An 18,688-nucleotide genomic window follows, 5' to 3' on the forward strand; every position below is an offset into this window, starting at 1 on the left:
GCATGGCCACCAATGTGGTGCGAAATAAATCGTGGATAGATAAGAAAGAAAGATCTGCATTTATGTAGCACCTTTCACGACCACTGGACATTCTAAAGTGCTTTACAGCCAATGAAGTACTTTTTTGAAGTGTTGTGACTGTTGTAATGTAGGAAACAGGACAGCCAATTTGCGCACAGCAAGCTCCCATAAACAGCAATGCTATAATGACCAGATAATCTGATTTTTAATGATGTTGGTTTCATGTATAGCATATAGTTAGGAAAATGAATGGTTTAAATAATGTGATGATTACCAGATAATCTGTTTTTTAGTGATGTTGACTGAGGGATAAATATTGGCCAGGACACTGTGCTAACTCCCTGCTCTTCTTGAAATAGTGCCATAGGATCTTTTACATTCTCCTGAGAGAGCAAACTCAGTTCAACACCTCATCCAAAAGATGGCACCTCCAACAGTGCAGCACTCCCTCAGTACTGTACTGAGTGTCAGCCTAGATTTTTGTGCTTAAGTTTCTAGGGTGGGACTTGAACCCACAACCTTCTAACTCGCAGGAAAGGGTGCTAACTACTTTCTAAACATTTGCTGCAGGATATGGGCATCACTGGGAAGGCCAGCATTCACTGTCCATCCCTAATGCCCTTGGGAATGTGGGAGTGAGCCTCCTTCTTGAACCGCTGCAGTCTGTGTGGTGAAGTTGCTCCCACAGTGCTGTTAGGGAGGGAGATTTTGAGCCAGCTGACTCAACTGGGCTAGAGCTGACACTAGAAGCAATAATTGGAGAAATGTAGAGTTCTTGGAGAGTTGTAGGGTTGGAAGAGTTTACAAAGATAGGGAGGGATTTGAACACAAGGATGAGGAGTTGCTGGACCCAGAGTTAATGTAGGTCGGCGAGCAAAGACATAATGGAGGAACAGGACTTGGTGTGAGTTTGTATACGGGCGGCAGAGTTTTCGATGAGCTGATTGAGCTGATATTTACAGAGGGTGGAGGATGGGAGACCAGACAGGAGAGCACTGGAATAGTCATTAATTGTAATTAACAGACTTCTTATTCGATATTGTAGCTGACTTGGCCTCAATGATTAAAAGATGTTCTATGTTTAATTGAGAGAGAGATAGAGACTGAGAAAAAAAAGAGAGAAAGAAAGAAGGAAAGAGATTTCATAAAGAACAAACCAGTGCATTATTTTTTTTAAAAAGCTAAGAAAACAGCAACAGAAGCACAACACAGAATATTTATGCAGAAACGGCTCGTCTCATGATAACAGATGGAACTGCCTACAGTTCATTTTTACATAAGTGAATTCCTACATTCTGTTTTCCATCGCTTCTGCACTCCCCAAATATTCATAGCGAGGGGATTTGAGTATAGGAGCAGGGAGGTCTTACTGCAGTTGTACAGGTCAGTTTTGGTCTCCAAATCTGAGGAAGGACGTTCTTGCTATTGAGGGAGTGCAGCGAAGGTTCACCAGACTGATTCCCGGGATGGCAGGACTGACATATGAGGAGAGACTGGATTGACTAGGCTTATATTCACTGGAATTTAGAAGAATGAGGGGGGTCTCACAGAATCATATAACATTCCGACGGGACTGGACAGGTTAGATGCAGGAAGAATGTTCCCGGTGTTGGGGAAGTCAGAACCAGGGGTCACAGTCTAAGGATAAGAGGTAAGCTACTTAGGACCGAGATGAGGAGAAACTTCTTCACTCAGAGAATTGTGAATCTGTGGAATTCTCTACCACAGAAAGTTGTTGAGGCCAGTTCGTTAGATATATTCAAAAGGGAGTTAGATGTGGCCCTTACGGTTAAAGGGATCAAGGGGTATGGAGAGAAAGCAGGAATGGGGTACTGAAGTTGTATGATCAGCCATGATTATATTGAATGGTGGTGCAGGCTCGAAGGGCCGAATGGCCTACTCCTGCACCTATTTTTTATGTTTCTATGTTACTGACAATCACTTCATAATCAAGTCATATGATATTGGAGAAGATTTTAACAGATATGAAACAGAAAACTGTTGAATTTAATAGGCTGCATGAAATTATCCAAATTTGTGATACTGTTTGTTGTTAAAACAAAGTTGCAAGACTCCACAGCCCAGGGATATATGGTATCCATGCAGCAGATAATAGTCAAAGTGGGTTTCAAGTACTTTGTACTCTGTGGTGAATAAGCGGATCTCGAGTAGGGAAATGCCTGACAGAGGTCTGTTGGAATGTGCTGGAATGTGGATATCAGGACAGCAGAAGAGGATCTTGAAAAATGACAAAATCTGAAATATAATGGGCCTGAAATTCCGGCCTCCCCAGATCCGTACGGAGTTCCTCCGGACCTGGGAAGGTATCGGAAATGCTGGTTTCCAGTGCACAATGCGCATGCGCTGGAACTGACATTTCCGATCTGTCAAGTTTCTGGCTTGACAGATGGCCACATCTCGGGAGCAAGGACACTGTAAGTGGAAATCTCCGATATTTACGCTTACAAATGTCCTCAAAAATCTTGCGCCTGAAAAAGAAGGCGCATAGCCTACTTTTACAAGAGCAAGTGTTTTAATAAACACAAAAATACATAAAAATAAAGTTATTAAAACATATCATCATTAAAACCCTTCCCCACAACGGTAAGTTTATTTAAAAAAACTTTTTAAAAAATCGGGAAATTATTTTTTTTAAGACATTAATAACTTGAATTTAAATTAATGTAGTGTAATTATTTTCTATTTTTTATTAAGTTTTGGGTGTTTGGGGCTGTAGGAGTTTAGGACCCTGCGGAACTCCTATTACTATGATACTTTACCTAATTGGCTGCCCGGAGCCATGTGACTCCAGCTCTAGGCCTGCGCACGCGTCGACGTGCACGCGCTGTGACTCGCACTGAGGACAGGCCTCAGGCTCGGAAGTCACGACGGGCGCAGCGATAGCAGGTAAGTGCGTATCTTTTTTCTGTTTTTAGGTCGTTTGCCAGGGGGAAGAGGTCGAACAGAATTTCAGGACCAATATTTTATTTTGAATAATATTAATTTATCTGCTCTATTTAAAAGAATTATTTGTTGGTTTATATCTTGGTCTGACAGTGTTTATTCAGTATGCCTACTGAAGCTGAGGACTATCACATGGCACAATCCAATAAGGGAGTGTACGGTGTCAAGGATTGGATCAGTGGGTCTTGCTAGCACTTACCTATATTGAGTAGATAAAGGCAGACTTCTGAGCAGAAGGAATGCAAGGTTCATGAATGTTGAGCCCAAATGGAATATCAGGAAAGGAGGGAGAGAGAAAACAGCAAACTGTAGACCAGTTAGCCTGACATCAGTAGTAGGGGAAATGCTAGAATCTATTATTAGGGACATTGTAACAGAGCATTTAGAAAATCATAATATGATTGGGCAGAGTCAACACAGATTTATGAAAGGGAAATCATGTTTGACAAATCTGTTAGAGTTTTTTGAGATTGTAACTAGTAGATAAGAGGGAACCAGTGGATGTTGTGTATTTGGATTTTCAGAAGGCATTCGATAAGGTACCACACATGAGGTTATTGCACAAAATTCAGGCTCTTGGGTGTAAAGTAAGCATGGTTTGTAGAGCTGTTGAGTTGGGAGTGGCTTAGCCAGTCATGTGATGTTCACAAGATTCAATAAAACCCCAGCCAGTTGGGTTCAGGGGATCCACGATGAGGCAGGTCGTTGTGAGCCTGGTGGATGAACTGGTAAAGTGTAATGTGATTGTTAAACCTTTGCTAATAATCCAACTAGTTGTTAATAAGAATGAGTTGCTATGAATTCTTAAGCAAAGAACCCATGAAGCGGATACATTACTATGGGATTGGGGGTAATATATTAGCATGGATTGAGGATTGCTTAACGGACAGAAAACAGAGAGTAGGAATAAACAGATCATTTCTGGGTTAGCAGGTTGTAACTACTGGGATACCGCAAAGATCAGTGCTTGGACCTCAGCTATTTACAATCTATATCAATGACTTAGATGAAGGGTAACATATCCAAGTTTGCTGATGATAAAACTAGTTGGGCAAGTAAATTGTGAGGAGGATGCAAAGAGGCTGAAAAGGGATATAAACAGGTTACATGAGTGGGCAAGAACATGGCAGATGGAATATAATATGGAGAAATGTGAAGTTACCCACTTTGGTAAGAAAAATAGAAAAGCAGAGTATTTTTTAATGGTGAGAGATTGGGAAATGTTGGTATTCAGAGGGACCTGTGTGTCCTTGTACACGAATCACTGAAAGTTAACATGCAGGTACAGCAAGCAATTAGGAAAGCAAATGGTATGTTAGCCTTTGTTACAAAAGGATTTGGAGTATAAGAATAAAGAAGTCTCATTGCAATTAAATAGGGCCTTGGTAAGACAACACGTGGAGGACTATATACAATCTTGGATCCTAAGGAAGGATATACATGCTTTCGAGGGAGTGCAAAAAAGTTCACCAGGCTGATTCCTGGGATGGTGGATTGTTGTACAAGGAGAGATTGGGTAGAATGGGCCTATATTCCTGAGAACTTAGAAGAATGAGAGGTGATCTCATTGAAACATAGATAATTCTTAGAGCTTGACAGGATAGATGCTGGAAGAATCTAGAACTAGGGGTCACCAGGCTGGGGAATCTAGAAAAGGGGTCACAGTCTCAGAATAATGGGTCAGCCATCTAGGATTGAGGTGAGGCAAAATTCCTTTACTCAAAAGGGTTGTGAATCTTTGGAATTCTCTACCTGTGGTTCTCAGGCTAACTGGTCGACAGTTCCCTGTTTTCTCTATCCTTGAAATTCCACTTAGCCTCAGCATTTTAGACAGATATCGATAGATTTTTGGATATTAAGGCAATCGAGGGAAATGGGGATAATGTGGGAAGGTGGAGTTGAGGTGGAAGATAAGCCATGATCTTATTGAATGGCGGAGGATGCTTGAGGGGCCGAATGGCCCACTCATGCTTCTATTTCTTATGAACTTGTGTTCTTAACTAGCATAAAGTCCATAAATAATAGACTTTACTCCAAGTGCTCCATATCAGCAATATCTTTCATTTAAATCGAAATTCTCCTGAGACTAATATTTTCTTTCATAAGATGTGAGTTTATTTTTGTAATGCATTACCACATGGTTTATCACATGGTTTAGTTTGAGCATGCTCAGTTCACTCTGGCCTAATAAAGCAAGCACATTGATGAGCAACTCATCGTGTCTCTGTTCTGCATTTGTTCTACCCATATATATTACAATTTTAAACAATGGGAGTCTTCCTTTCTTCTTTAAGTGATGAAATATATTAAAAACACTATATCAAAAGGTGAAGTAAGCAATTCTTTTCCAAACAGATTTTAATGCAGTTGAAAGCCCCAAATGTTTCCATTGTTTCAAAATATCACTTAAAGGCCATTCAAGAATTTATGGAAGTGAAAATATTTTTCAATAAGTTATAGATGATGTTATCCCATAAAGCATGTTTTTAATTACCAATACATTTTCAATTCCTTTGATTTAGACCATTAATTTTCCTAACTATAAGAAATATATTGGATTCTAGAATTGTAACTGTCCCAATCTTAGCTTGAAAAAAACAACACATTACCAATTGCTCCCAGCAATATATTTTTGAACTCCTGCTTATTTTATAAAGAACTGTATTTTCATATAAGATTAGAGATTATATAAGGATACGGGGCCCAGAAGAGCCGAGAGCCCAGGGGCAGCACAGGCCAGTCCACACTGATATATGTGCGCACTAGGTCCAGTCGTCCTGGTTAACCCTTGCCACTGGACAAAGGCCTAGCTCTGTCAAGCCCGTGTGGTGGCTGGTGCGCAACGGTCACCACATGTTAAAAAATCCACACACAGGCATCTTCCACCCTTCAACTGAAGTTTAGGACTAGAACATCGGGTTCTTCATTGAAACATCTGTGAACTCATGGAAGCAAGTCATCCTCGTTCGAGGGATCACCTATCCTGATGATGATGAAGAGAGATTATATAAATTTGCCTTTCTTTACTTTGTGCTAATTAATTTTTTCTTACCGTCAGGGTATTTGTAATAGCTTGTGATGTCCTCACGTTTATCGGAACCACAGCTCTTCGTGCTCACGTTTTGGCCAATCTTTAAGTCATCCATATTCATCACCTTCAATCCATCTTTATCAACCAGCCATTTAACACATAGTGCATTTACCTCAGCAAAAATAAATGGGAGATCATACTTCATATCCATCTTCCCTTCTTTGATTGCCTTGACTGAAGCAGGTCCACATTGGTAGACTCCTTAAAAATCAGGGAAATGATTGAGAATATGAATATATGAAATTAACAGGTACCTGAACGGCACATTACTTTGTATGTGTGCTGTGTTTAAACAGGGTTCTGCGTTTGTTCTACCCATATAGGCACCGGAGCTGCAAATCCACTGAACCTAGAGCTGTCCCCTCAAAGGGCAATGGGGAAACACTGGAGTTTAATACAGACTCCTCGATTCAATTACTCTCTGGTATCTGTCTACTGCTATTATTCTATTATAATCCATGCAATGCATTTCACTGGGGCTGAAAGGGTTAAATTATGAGGCCAGGTTACATAGACTAGGATTGTATTCCCTTGACTATAGAAGATTAAGGGGTGATCTAATTGAGATGCTTAAGATTATTAAAGGATGTTATAGTGTAGAGAGAGAAACTATTTCCTTTGGTGAGGGTGTCTCGAACAAGGGGCATAAGCTTAAAATTAGAAATCTGGAACTCTCTCTCCTGTTGAGGCTGGGTCAATTGTGTCACGTATGTACTGGATCACTAGCCACCAGATGGCGTCACTGTTGGAGGCCATTGGGCTGCACGCACATTTTGTATATTAGTCACTTTTGAGCCTTAATAAAGCAGAGCCAAGGTTATACCTCTTGGAGTTAAACAGTACTCAGTCTAACAGTTATTGCATACACAATATTTGGCGATGAGGCAACAAGAACCTTTGCATACAAAAATGAGCACGATTGGATTGTTGGAGCAATTTGTGGAGGGAAAAGATTGGGCAGACTTTGTGAGCCATTTGAGCCAGTTCTTCATGGCCAACAATATGAAGGAGGTCGGAGATGCAGATCGGCGCCTCACGGTTTGGGTTCCAAAAATTTATGGTCTGATAAAGAACCTACTCCTGCCTGTGAGTCCAACAGAGAAGACGTATGAAGAATTATGTACACTGGTACAGGATCACCTTAAGCCAGACGAAGGCATCATCATCTTGAGATACAGGTTTTATATGCATGTTCGCTTAGAGGGTAAGAATGTGGCGGAATTTGTTGCCGACCTGAGACGTTTAGCAGGACCGTGTAAGTTTGGGGCTGTGTTGGCAGACATGCTGCGGGACTTCTTTGTAATCGGCATCAACTGAGAGGTGATCCTGCGTAAACTACTGGCGGTGGAGACGTTGGACTGGAACAGGGTCATCACGATCGCTCAGTCATGCATGACGACGGATAGAAGTCTAAAGCAGATGTCAGTGAAAAATCGAAACTCGGCAAGTACTGTAAATATGATTGATTCGGCGTTCGGCAGAGCGGCACATGGCAGAGCCTACCCGACTGCGTACGCGGAACCTGTGGCTGCCCAAAGTCCACCAGCGGGAATGCATCCGATTTCTCCGTGTTGGCGTTGTGGGGGAAATCACCGGCACCTGCAGTGCTGATTTAAGCAATATAGCTCCAAATGTTGTCCGAGAGTGGGGCATCTCCAGCGCAAGTGTCTGCAGATGAACAAGCGTGCTGCGACACACCACATGGAGGATGATGGTCAGACTAGTGCAGATCCGGATACGCAATCCGAGATACTAGAGGAGGAAGTGTATGGACTGTACTCATTCCTAACTAAGAGCAAACCGATAATGATCAATGTAAAATTTAATGGGGTGCCAGTATCGATGGAACTGGACACAGGGGCAAGTCAATCGATAATGAGCCAGAGGGCATTCGACAAACTGCGGGATACTAAGGCTGTGAGGCCCAGGCTGAGTCCAGTCAATGCCAAGTTGCCCACGTACACCAAAGAACTCATAACGGTGATTGGCAGTGCCACAATTAAAGTGTCGTATGTCGGTGCGGTTCACGAGTTACCACTGTGGATTATCCCACGCAATGGCCCAATGCTGTTCGGCAGGAACTGACTTGAAAAAAATCAGATACGATTGGAACAACATCAAGGCATTGTTGTTGGAGGAAGATAGATGTGCCCAAGTACTGAGCAAGTTCCCCTCGCTGTTTGAACCAAGCATCGGCAACTTCACGGGAGCCAAGGTGCAGATCCACGTGGACTCGGATGCAAGACCTGTCCATCATAAAGCTCGGGCAGTTCTGTAAATGATGAGACAGAAGGTCAAAATCGAACTGGTCAGACTCCAACATGGAAGGATCATATCACCGGTTGAATTTAATGAATATGTCAGCCCCATTGTTCATGGGCTGAAAAGTGATGGCACAGTCAGAATCTGTGGAGATTACAAGGCTACGATCAACAGGGTTTCGAAACAGGATCAGTACCCATTACCGAAGGCTGATAACTTGTTTGCAACGCTAGCCGGGGGGGAAGTCGTTCACCAAACTGGACTTGACGTTGGTCTACATGACACAGGAGCTGGTCGAGATGTCGAAGAGACTTACATGCATTAACACGCATAACGGACTGTTTATTTATCACAGGTGCCCTTTTGGAATTCACTCGGCTACAGCAATATTTCAGAGGAACATGGAGAGTCTACTGAAGTCTGTTCCCAGAACCATCGTGTTCCAAGATGACATCCTGATCACAGGTTGTGACTCCAAGGAACATCTGAACAACCTGGAAGAGGTTCTACATCGTCTGGACAAAGTGGGACTCAGACTGAAACGCTCGAAGTGCATCTTCATGGTACCAGAGGTTCAAATTCCTGGGGAGGAAAATTGGTGCTGACGGCATCAGGCCCACAGACGCAGAAACCAAGGCCATCAAGAATGCACCCAAGCCACAGAATGTGATGGAGCTGCGTTCGTTCCTGCGTCTACTCAACTACTTCGGTAACTTCCTATCTAAATTGAGCACCTTATTAGAACCACTGCACATGCTGCTAAGAAAAGGTGACAACTGGGTGTGGGTGCGTCTCAAGACAGAGCTTTTGAGAAAGCCACTAATCTGCTTTGCTCTAACAAGCTGCTGGTACATTATGACCCATGTAAACGTTTAATATTGGCCTGTGATGCTTCGTCATATGGAATCGGTTGGTGCTCCAAAAAGCTAATGAGTCGTGTAAACTTCAACCAGTCACGTGTGCTTCAAAAAGTTTGTCTAAAGCGGAAGAGAAAGAAGCACTAGCCTTTGTGTATGGGGTTTAAAAGATGCATCAGTACCTGTTCGGTCTTCGTTTGAACTGGAGACAGATCACAAGTCGCTCATTTCACTGTTCTCCGAAGACCAATGCTTCATCCCACATCCAGAGGTGGGCGCTGACATTATCCGCTTATGATTATGTCATTTGCCATAGAACTGGCACTGGGAATTGTGCCGATGCTTTGAGCCGTCTGCCATTGCCCACACCGGAGGTGGAAACGTCACAACCGGCGGACCTATTGTTATTGGAGGCTTTTGAGAGTGAAGGAATCCCTGTCACGGCTCAACAAATTAAGAGCTGGACCAGCCGGGACCTGATTTTATCAATGGCCATACCCAAACAAATGTGCGAGGAGACCAAACCTTACATTCGTCGCAAAGGCGAACTGTCTATTCAGTCGGATTGTATACTGTGGGGCAATCATGTTGTTATGCCCAAGAAAGGGAGAGAGAAATTTGTACATGAGCTATATAGTACACATCCCGGCATTGTATGATGAAAGCCATCGCCAGGTCTCATGTATGGTAGCTGGGAATTGACTCTGAGCTGGAATCATGTGTGCATCAGTACAACACTTGCATGCAGCTCAGCAAAGCACCAGCGGAATCGCCGCTGAGTCTGTGGCCGTGGCCGTCTAAACCGTGGTCGAGGATCCACATAGACTTTGCAGGTCCCTTCCTGGGGAAAATGTTTTTAGCTGTGGTGGATGCATATTCGAAGTGGATCGAGTGTATAATCATGTCATCCAGTACATCCACAGCTACCATTGAGAATCTCAGTGTCATGTTCGCGACACATGGTCTGCCTGACATTGTTGTTAGCGACAACGGATCGTGCTTCACCAGTTACGATTTTCAAGAGTTCATGAAACTCAATGGTATCAAACATGTAAGGTCAGCACCATTCAAACCTGCATCCAATGGGCAAGCAGAACGTGCTGTCCAAATCATAAAGCAGAGTATGAAGTGAGTAACCCAAAGGTCACTGCAGACCCGCCTGTCATGCAAACTGCTGAGTTACAGGACAAGACCACACACGTTTACCTGGGTCTCGCCTGCCAAACTAATGATGGAGAGGTCTTAAGACCAAGCTATCTCTTGTACACCCTGACATGAATAATCAGGTTGAATATAGAAGACAAAGTCAGCAAGGGTATCACGATCGTGCAGCCATGTCACGTGATATTTCTGTAAATGATCCTGTATATGTTCTGAATTATGGTCAGGGCCCCAAGTGGATCGCTGGTACTATCATGGCCAAGGAGGGTAACAGAGTATTTATTGTCAAGCTCAAAAATGGGCAAACACGCAGGAAACATATGGATCAGACAAAGCTGCAGACGAACCGGAACAGTCGGAGGAAGAGACAATCAACAACCAAACAACCTACCCCCAGTCATCAGAGGACTCAGTGGTCATCAGTGAATCATGACTTTCAATCACTGACATGTTCAATGAAAATGGACTTTCAATCTCTGACATGGCCAGTGCCACTCCCACCAGGTCAGCCACCCAGCCACCAGTCACAACAGACTCTGAACACTCACTTAAGGCTGGTGTTGAACTGAGACGGTCAACCCGGGAGCATAAAACACCGGACCGTCTCAATTTCTAAAAGACTGTGTTAATATCTCAGAGGGGGATATTGTCATGTATGTACTTTTGGGATCACTAGCCACTAGATGGCGTCACTGTTGGAGGCCATTGGGCTGCACGCACGTGTGTGCAGCCCAAGTATAAAAGGTCAGCCATTTTGTATATTAGTCACTTTGGGCCTTAATAAAGCAGAGCCAAGGTCATACCTCTTTGAGTTAAACAGTACTCAGTCGAACAGTTATTGCATACACAACAAATTGGAAATTTCAAAACTGCAATTGATAGATTTTTTTTTTCGGTAAGGGTACTAAAGGTTATGAAACCAAGGCGGGTAAATGGAGTTTAGATTCAAATCAGCCAGGATCTAACTGAATGGCATAACAAACTCCAGGGCTTGATTGACCTGCTCCTGTTCATATCTTCCTCATGTGTCATCGTTTCATTCATAATGCACAACCTAATCCTTTCAGTCTTTACCATCACTTTTTACTTGCGGTGTTGCATCCATTGCCTGCCATCCATCATAGCCTGAATGCCCGTCACTTCGTCTCATCCAACATTCATTCCACACGTGGAAATTCCTAAAGTAAATACCAAAGAGAAAAGTCTCAGATTGCTGAAAATCTCACTGAAATAGAACTATTAATAGTTATGAACAGGCGTTATCTCCAAGAGTTTCCAACATTCCTTGAGGCGAAGGCAATACAAATATTGGCATACTCCTAGCAGAAAACTGCAAATATTGACACACTCCAAGAGATACCTGTTCAGATCACTGGGCAAGTGCCCATATATCGCCCAAAAAGGCAGGCTATCGCCCATTTTGATTAAAAAGTGGAAAGTTAGGCCGGAACATCGGCAGAAAATTGCCGGCCCAACTTTTGTGTCACAACGCCAAGGTGATCACTGAGGTGATCGCCCAGTGCAACTTTCGGCACATTGCCCACGCATTGCTGGGCTGATCGCTCGCTGAAAAGATCGCTGGAGAAAAGCTGCTTTTACCTGGCCTTCCTCACAGAACCTGGCACTACGGACACCATTTTGAAAGTTGGAGGAAGTAAGGTGGCTGCTTAAATAAGGGGCTTATAATTTGTGAGTTATTTAAGGGCCTTTTACTGATAGATCCACTCACATTTATATTTATATTTATAATTTATAGTTTATATTTTGTTTAGTACAAAGGAGCTAATGCTTGACAAAAACATCTCTCTCGACTACCATCTTCATTGAACTCGGCAATGACAGGGACTAATGTCCCAAAGTGTCCCAGGGCAGACAGTGAGCAAGGGCAGCTCTCCCTCAGTCCATGCTGGGTCAATGTGTAAGTGACAGCAGCCAGAGAGACTTAAAAAGGGCGCAGGTTCATAGCCCTGTCTTAGCAAGGAATATATGAAATATATATGTAAGAACAACAAGCTTAATTTCAATCCTGGATATTTATAATTATGATTACAATTTGCATCATGACAATATAAAATCTATACTTACTCTGGCTGAAGCAACCAGCGCTTGTGGCACTGGGCCAAGCCCCTCGCCTCATTGGACGTCACGGAGACCACATTGGCGGTCTCGCTCCATAGTTTGTGGTTAGGTCTGGGGTGGAGGTTTCCCACGCCCACCCAGAGTTAATTGGGACCACCAAGAGAGCACCTTATTGAGGGCCTCATTTGCTTCATCAGAGAAGGGCTTGGCCCTCCTCCTGCCCTCCACCTCCTGCCCGCTTTCAGCAGACTCGGACATATTGATAGTTTAAATCTGGTCAGTTTGTTCGATCTCTCTCTCTCTCTATCTCTATCTCCTCTCCACATCCTTTCCCTCTCTCCCTCCTCTCTCTCTCTCTTTCTCTCCCCTTACGTTCTACGCATGTGTGGATGACCCCTGACCTCCCAAAATGCGGGAAAACCTGTTTACTGGAAAAAAACGCATGCGCAGAAGGCCGTTGCAAGGAAATATTTGTCTTCCACATAGCTGGGCTAATGCTTCGCCCATTTCACATCGCTGGGTTATCGCCGAGCGAAAGTCACGATCCCAAAAATGGGCGATATTCCAGTGATCATGAAGGCTGGAACATCGCCCATTTTTTTGGACCATTGTGATTGGAGTGGAAAGTCTAGCTCCATGTAAGTAATAACACACATAGAGACTTCCTGCAAATGTTGACACACCCTAGAATGCCCCTATCTAAAATATAATTTCAGTTAGCCAAAGGAATATCATTGCAGAAAATATTTATTATGGAGCAACAGAAAGATTGTGTTAGTAAGTCAACAAATACAGAAATCTGATGGCCTCATAGACGAGCTGAGATCCCCTCGAGTCCAGGGACCTCAATCTGAGAACCTTTGTGTTATACTTCAGTAGAACCACATATTGGTTATTAAGGGGCCGAAATTGCCCTCCGCCCTGGATCTGGGATGGATAATTAGAATTACATCGTGATTTACCATCCTAATCGATGGGGTGGGAAATAGAGGGTAATTGCCCTCTTTGCTTCTGAAAAATCATTGGGGCGGTGTTTGGGGTGGCAGAGGGGCGGATGCGAGTCAGGAGAGGGGCAGAAGGCGGGTGGTGTCATCAGTGCGATGCTGATGATGTCAGCGGATACTTTGCGATGTCCCTCCACTTCAAGGAGAGGAACGCTGCGAGGCCTACTTGGCGCCCTCTGGGCCACTAGGGAGGGATTCAGCAGACTCGGCCCACAATTAAAATAAAATGGCGGCCGCGGCGGTGCGCCCTCCCCTTTAAGGGCGGATGCGCTCTTTGAGGCGGTAACTGTTATTTAAAAATGGGACAATTTCGGCCCCAAAGATTGCTCACCATGTGTCATAACTTTAGCCTAAATTTGTCAACTTCACAACTTCTGATCATTGTTCAAAATCAAGAACCAATTAGTCTCCAATTGCCATTGACTTTGGTGATCAGTATTGAAGAGCATTTTTTTTTTGCAGTCAATATTCTGATTAAAAGTTTGATCACTCAGTATTCCAAACAGCTATTCTACAAATGCCTAAACTACCAGTGTCTATAATGCATTCAAAGTTTTGCATATGTTGCACACTTCCTGTCCAAATTAGCCTTACTTCCTGTGTTAATATTTTGAGCTTCACTTTTTATAGTAATACTTAAAATGGAAAAACCTTAGGTTAACATTTCATGACGGGCATAGCTTACATCAACATTTGGCTGTAAATGCAGAACCCTGACACTAGGTGGCACTATTGAACTGCTCCATTCCCCCCCTCCCCCCACCCCACCACGTCCCCACGTCTCCACCCTGCCCCCCCCCCCCCCACACAACCCCAAGTTCCCTATTTCTTTGCCAACACAACTGTGAGAAACTTGCTCCAATTGTATATTAACCTACTTGAAATATTAGCTGCTCGCCACTTTCCTGATGTACTGAAATACTCACCTGTCTCCATTCCCGGCACAACTGCTGCCTAAGTATTTCCCAGCTCTGGTCCACCTCTGCCTTGGCCCGGCTCCTGACCGCATTCTGTCTAATGTTTCTTCCAGTTTGGTTTCCTCTTTTCCTTCTCTTAGGTTTTCTGTCTGGCTCCATATTTAAGCACTGGCTGCCAGACATTTTTTTTAATATGGAAAATACCCATCCACCCCTCCTCCCACTGGCACTTGGGTTTGTTGGCATAAAGTTCTCTCCATGTCAGGTTTAATTACAACATGGGCATGATGCAGTGCATTTAGTAAAAAGGCATTGTGCTGTTTGAATATTCATTTCAGTTTAAACTCACCAAATACTATCTCGTGTTTCTGCCATGTTGTTCCCTTCTACATCATAGTAGGTATCAATGGATAAGTTTGCATCAGTATCATGAGCAGAGTCAAAGTTTGTGACCACACGGGTAGGAATTCCTAAACACCTCAAAACTAAAGAAAGAAGAAAAGTTATTAATTCACATCTAATGCATGTGTTTCCAACTACGGGAGAATAACTATTGTAATGCTCTCAAACGGGTCACAGTCTCAGGATACGGGGTAGGATATTTAGGACCAAGATGGGGAGAAATTTTTTCACTCAGAGGGTGGTGAACCTGTGGAATTCTCTACCACAGAAGGCTGTGGAGGCCAAGTCACTGAATATATTTAAAAGGGAGATAGATAGATTTCCAGAAACAAAAGGCATCACCCAACCCCCCCTCACAGCCACCACATGCCCCACCCACACACCCCCACAACCCCCCTCCCCAATTACATCCCCGTCACCCCCCCTCCCCAGCCCCCCCACACACTCCCTACACCCCCACCCACACCCCCCAGAGTCCACACTCCACACTCCACACTCCACACTCCACCACCCACATCCCCCACCCATCCCCTACCCACACTCTCCCCCCATACCGCCCACCCCACACTGCCACCCCTCAACCCCCCCCCCACATCCCCCACCCACACCCCCAATCTCCAACGCCCTCACCCCACACACCCCCAACCCCTCACCCTCCCCACAACCCCCCCACCCACACCCCTCCCCAACACACCCCCTCCATCCCTCCCCAGAGCCGGCAATCTGAGCAATCAGTCAAATCATTGAAACTGACGTAAACTTCGGATCTTCCGCAGTAAGTACGCTGTTAAATTACCCACTAAAAGTTAGACCCAAAGGGATCAGGTATAAGTGGGGTTTTAACGGGCTGTTGACTGCTAAGCAAATGTTAAAGGGCCTGGAAAATGAATTTTAAATTTCTGCAATGTGAAATGTCTCCATTTTAATAAAAATTAAACATTTTTAAAACTTAAAGAAAGATTTTAATAGTTTTTTTTATAAGTTTATCCATCTTTATTTCAGGTCTGCCTTTTCCCCCATCTGAGAGCCCCAATCTTTCTTTTCCACTCTCTAACTATTTTAAAAAGTGAGAATTTTAAGGGATTACTCACTTCCTTGTTCACTGTCTGTGAATTCTGGTTTTTGATTGGCTCCTAAGACAGCCTGTTGACATCACAGCAATTCGAACATGTTGATCCCCATTAAGTTCCGTGGAATTGATTTCAAGGTCGGAAAACCTGAAGTCCTCGACAGAGGGATTGTGAGATCCTTGTGAGGCACATACTTCAGGGCCAGCAGCAGATTCTTTCACTGCAGTGTAGACCATAACTTCCGGGCCATCATTTTACAATTGGATGCAGGTTACATAGACTTGAAGATTTAAACCTACATATTGTTGTCACCGTAAATCTTAACATTAACGCCGAACATGCTATACTGACTAGCAATTTGTGATGCAGTCTGGACTTCACTTATTGCTTCTTTCCTGACCTTAACAGAATGCCATAATATCTTTTACTTTGAAGTGAATAACATGCATAGTAATTAATGTGGAGGATTGGGCAGCACTCATAAGAACGTAAGAACATAAGAAACAGAAACAGGAGTAGGCCATACGGCCCCTCGAGCCTGCTCCGCCATTCAATAAGATCAGGGCTGATCTGATCATGGACTCAGCTCCACTTCCCCGCCCGCTCCCCATAACCCTTTATCCCCTTATTGCTTAAGAAACTGTCTATTCCAGTCTTAAATTTATTCAATATCCCAGCTTCCACAGATCTCCGAGGCAGCAAATTCCACAGATTTACAACCCTTTGAGAGAAGAAATTTCTCCTCATCTCTGTTTTAAATGGGCGGTCCCTTATTCTAAAATCATGCCCTCTAATTTTAGTCTCCCCCATCAGTGGAAACATCCTCTCTGTATCCACCTTGTCAAGCCCCCTCATAATCTTATTGTTATGTATGCAATCCTATGTAACCAGTATCACACCGCCACCAGAGGGCGTATCTGTTGGAGTCCCAAGGGATCCCAGCATCTCTTGGGAGCACTGTATATAAGCAGGCCTCCCATGTTATACCGGCACTATTGAGTTAGAATAAAGGAGCTAAGGTCACACTTACTCATGTCCACAGTACTCAGTTATATTACTTTACTCAGTTATATTACTTTATGATGAACATAACAAATGGCGACGAGATAACGAACCATCACACGAAAATGCAGAGAACAGTTGATATCATGGAGAAATTCTCAGAAGGGGACGATTGAGAGGCCTTCGTGGAGCGACTCGACCAACACTTTGTGGCCAATGAGCTGGAAGGGAATGAGAATGCTGCCAAACGATGGGCGATCCTCCTTACCGTCTGTGGGGCATCTATGGCCTCATGAAGAATCTTCCAGCTCCGGTGAAACCAACAACAAAATCATATGAAGAACTGTGTACGCTGGTCCGGGAGCACCTAAATCCGAAGGAATGCATTCTGATGGTATGGTATCGATTTTACACGTTAGCGATCTGAAGGCCAGGAAGGGGCAAGCTACGTCGCCGAACTAAGGCGCCTTGCAAGACATTGCGAATTTGATGGATCCCTTGAACAAATGCTAAGAGACTTCTTTGTGCTTGGCATTGGCCATGAGGTTATCCTTCGCAAACTATTCACTGTTGAAACACCGAACCTGAGCAAAGCCTTAACGATAGCCCAGGCATTTATGTTCAGCAGCGATAACAGCAAACAAATTTTGCAGCATAAAGAGGTTTCGGCAAGTACTGTACACAAAGTAACGTCGTTTTCAGGCAGGAATGCTTATGGCAGAACGTACACACCTGCAGCTGCATGACCTGAGATGACTCAGAGTCCACAATCAAATGTTAATGCGAGGCAGTTAACACCTTGTTGGCGCTGCGGAGGTGATCATCGAGCCCATCAATGCCGCTTCAAATATGTGTGCAAAGGCTGTGGAACAATGGGACACCTCCAGCGAATGTGCAGATGAGCTGCAAACCCTGCAAACCACCACGTTGCAGTGGAAGATCGATCCATGGCGGATCAGGCTGAACTAGAGACTCGAACTGAGGAGGCAGAAGTGTACGGGGTACACACCTTCACCACGAAATGTCCACCGATCATGCTAAAAATCGAACTGGACGGAATTCCAGCATCCATGGAACTGGACACCGGTGCGAGTCAGTCTATCATGAGCAAAAAGGCCTTCGACAGACTGTGGTGCAGCAAGGCATACAGGCCCAAGCTTAGCCCCATTCATACCAAGTTGAGAACTTACACTAAAGAGATGATCCCTATAATTGACAGTGCAGCAGTAAAAGTCTCCTACGATGGAGCGGTGCATGAACTACCACTATGGATTGTACCAGGAGATGGCCCCACACTGTTCGGCAGAAGCTGGCTGGGAAAAATCCGCTGGAACTGGGACAACATCCGAGCGCTCTCATCCATCAACGACGCCTCATGCGCCCAGGTTCTGAGCAAGTTTCCGTCATTGTTTGAGCCAGGCATCGGAAGTTTCTCGGGGGCGAAGGTGCAGATCCACATGGTTCCTGGTACATGACCCATCCATCACAAGGCACGGGCGGTACCATATATGTTGCAAGAGAAAGTGGAAATCGAGCTGGAAAGGCTGCAACGAGATGGCATCATCGCGCCAGTGGAATTCAACGAGTGGGTTAGTCCGATTGTTCCGGTCTTCAAGGGCGATGGCACGGTCAGAATTTGTGGCGACTATAAAGTAACAATTAACCGTTTTTCGCTACAGTACCAGTACCCGCTATCTTGGCTGGAGGAAAGGCGTTCATCAAGTTGGACCTAACCTCGGCCTACATGACGCAGGAGCTGGCGGAATCTTTGAAAGGCCTCACCTGCATCAACATGCACAAAGGTCTGTTCATCTACAATAGATGCCTGTTTGAGATTCGATCGGCTGCGGCTATTTTT

General features: G+C 44.2%; 1 protein-coding gene across 1 annotated transcript in view; it reads right to left on the reverse strand.

Annotated features, from left to right (window-relative positions):
• Nucleotides 1-18,688, reverse strand: part of LOC139276869 (protein-glutamine gamma-glutamyltransferase 2-like) — a 61,331-nt gene that overhangs the window by 13,056 nt on the left and 29,587 nt on the right. The window contains exons 7-9 of the mRNA XM_070894866.1: nucleotides 14,706-14,841; nucleotides 11,431-11,534; nucleotides 6,038-6,277 (exon numbers count right to left, since the gene is read on the reverse strand). Coding sequence (XP_070750967.1) covers nucleotides 6,038-6,277; nucleotides 11,431-11,534; nucleotides 14,706-14,841 — 480 coding nt within the window. The remainder of the gene's footprint in view (nucleotides 1-6,037; nucleotides 6,278-11,430; nucleotides 11,535-14,705; nucleotides 14,842-18,688) is intronic.

Source organism: Pristiophorus japonicus, chromosome 12 (assembly GCF_044704955.1).
Source record: "Pristiophorus japonicus isolate sPriJap1 chromosome 12, sPriJap1.hap1, whole genome shotgun sequence".
NCBI lineage: Eukaryota > Metazoa > Chordata > Chondrichthyes > Pristiophoridae > Pristiophorus > Pristiophorus japonicus.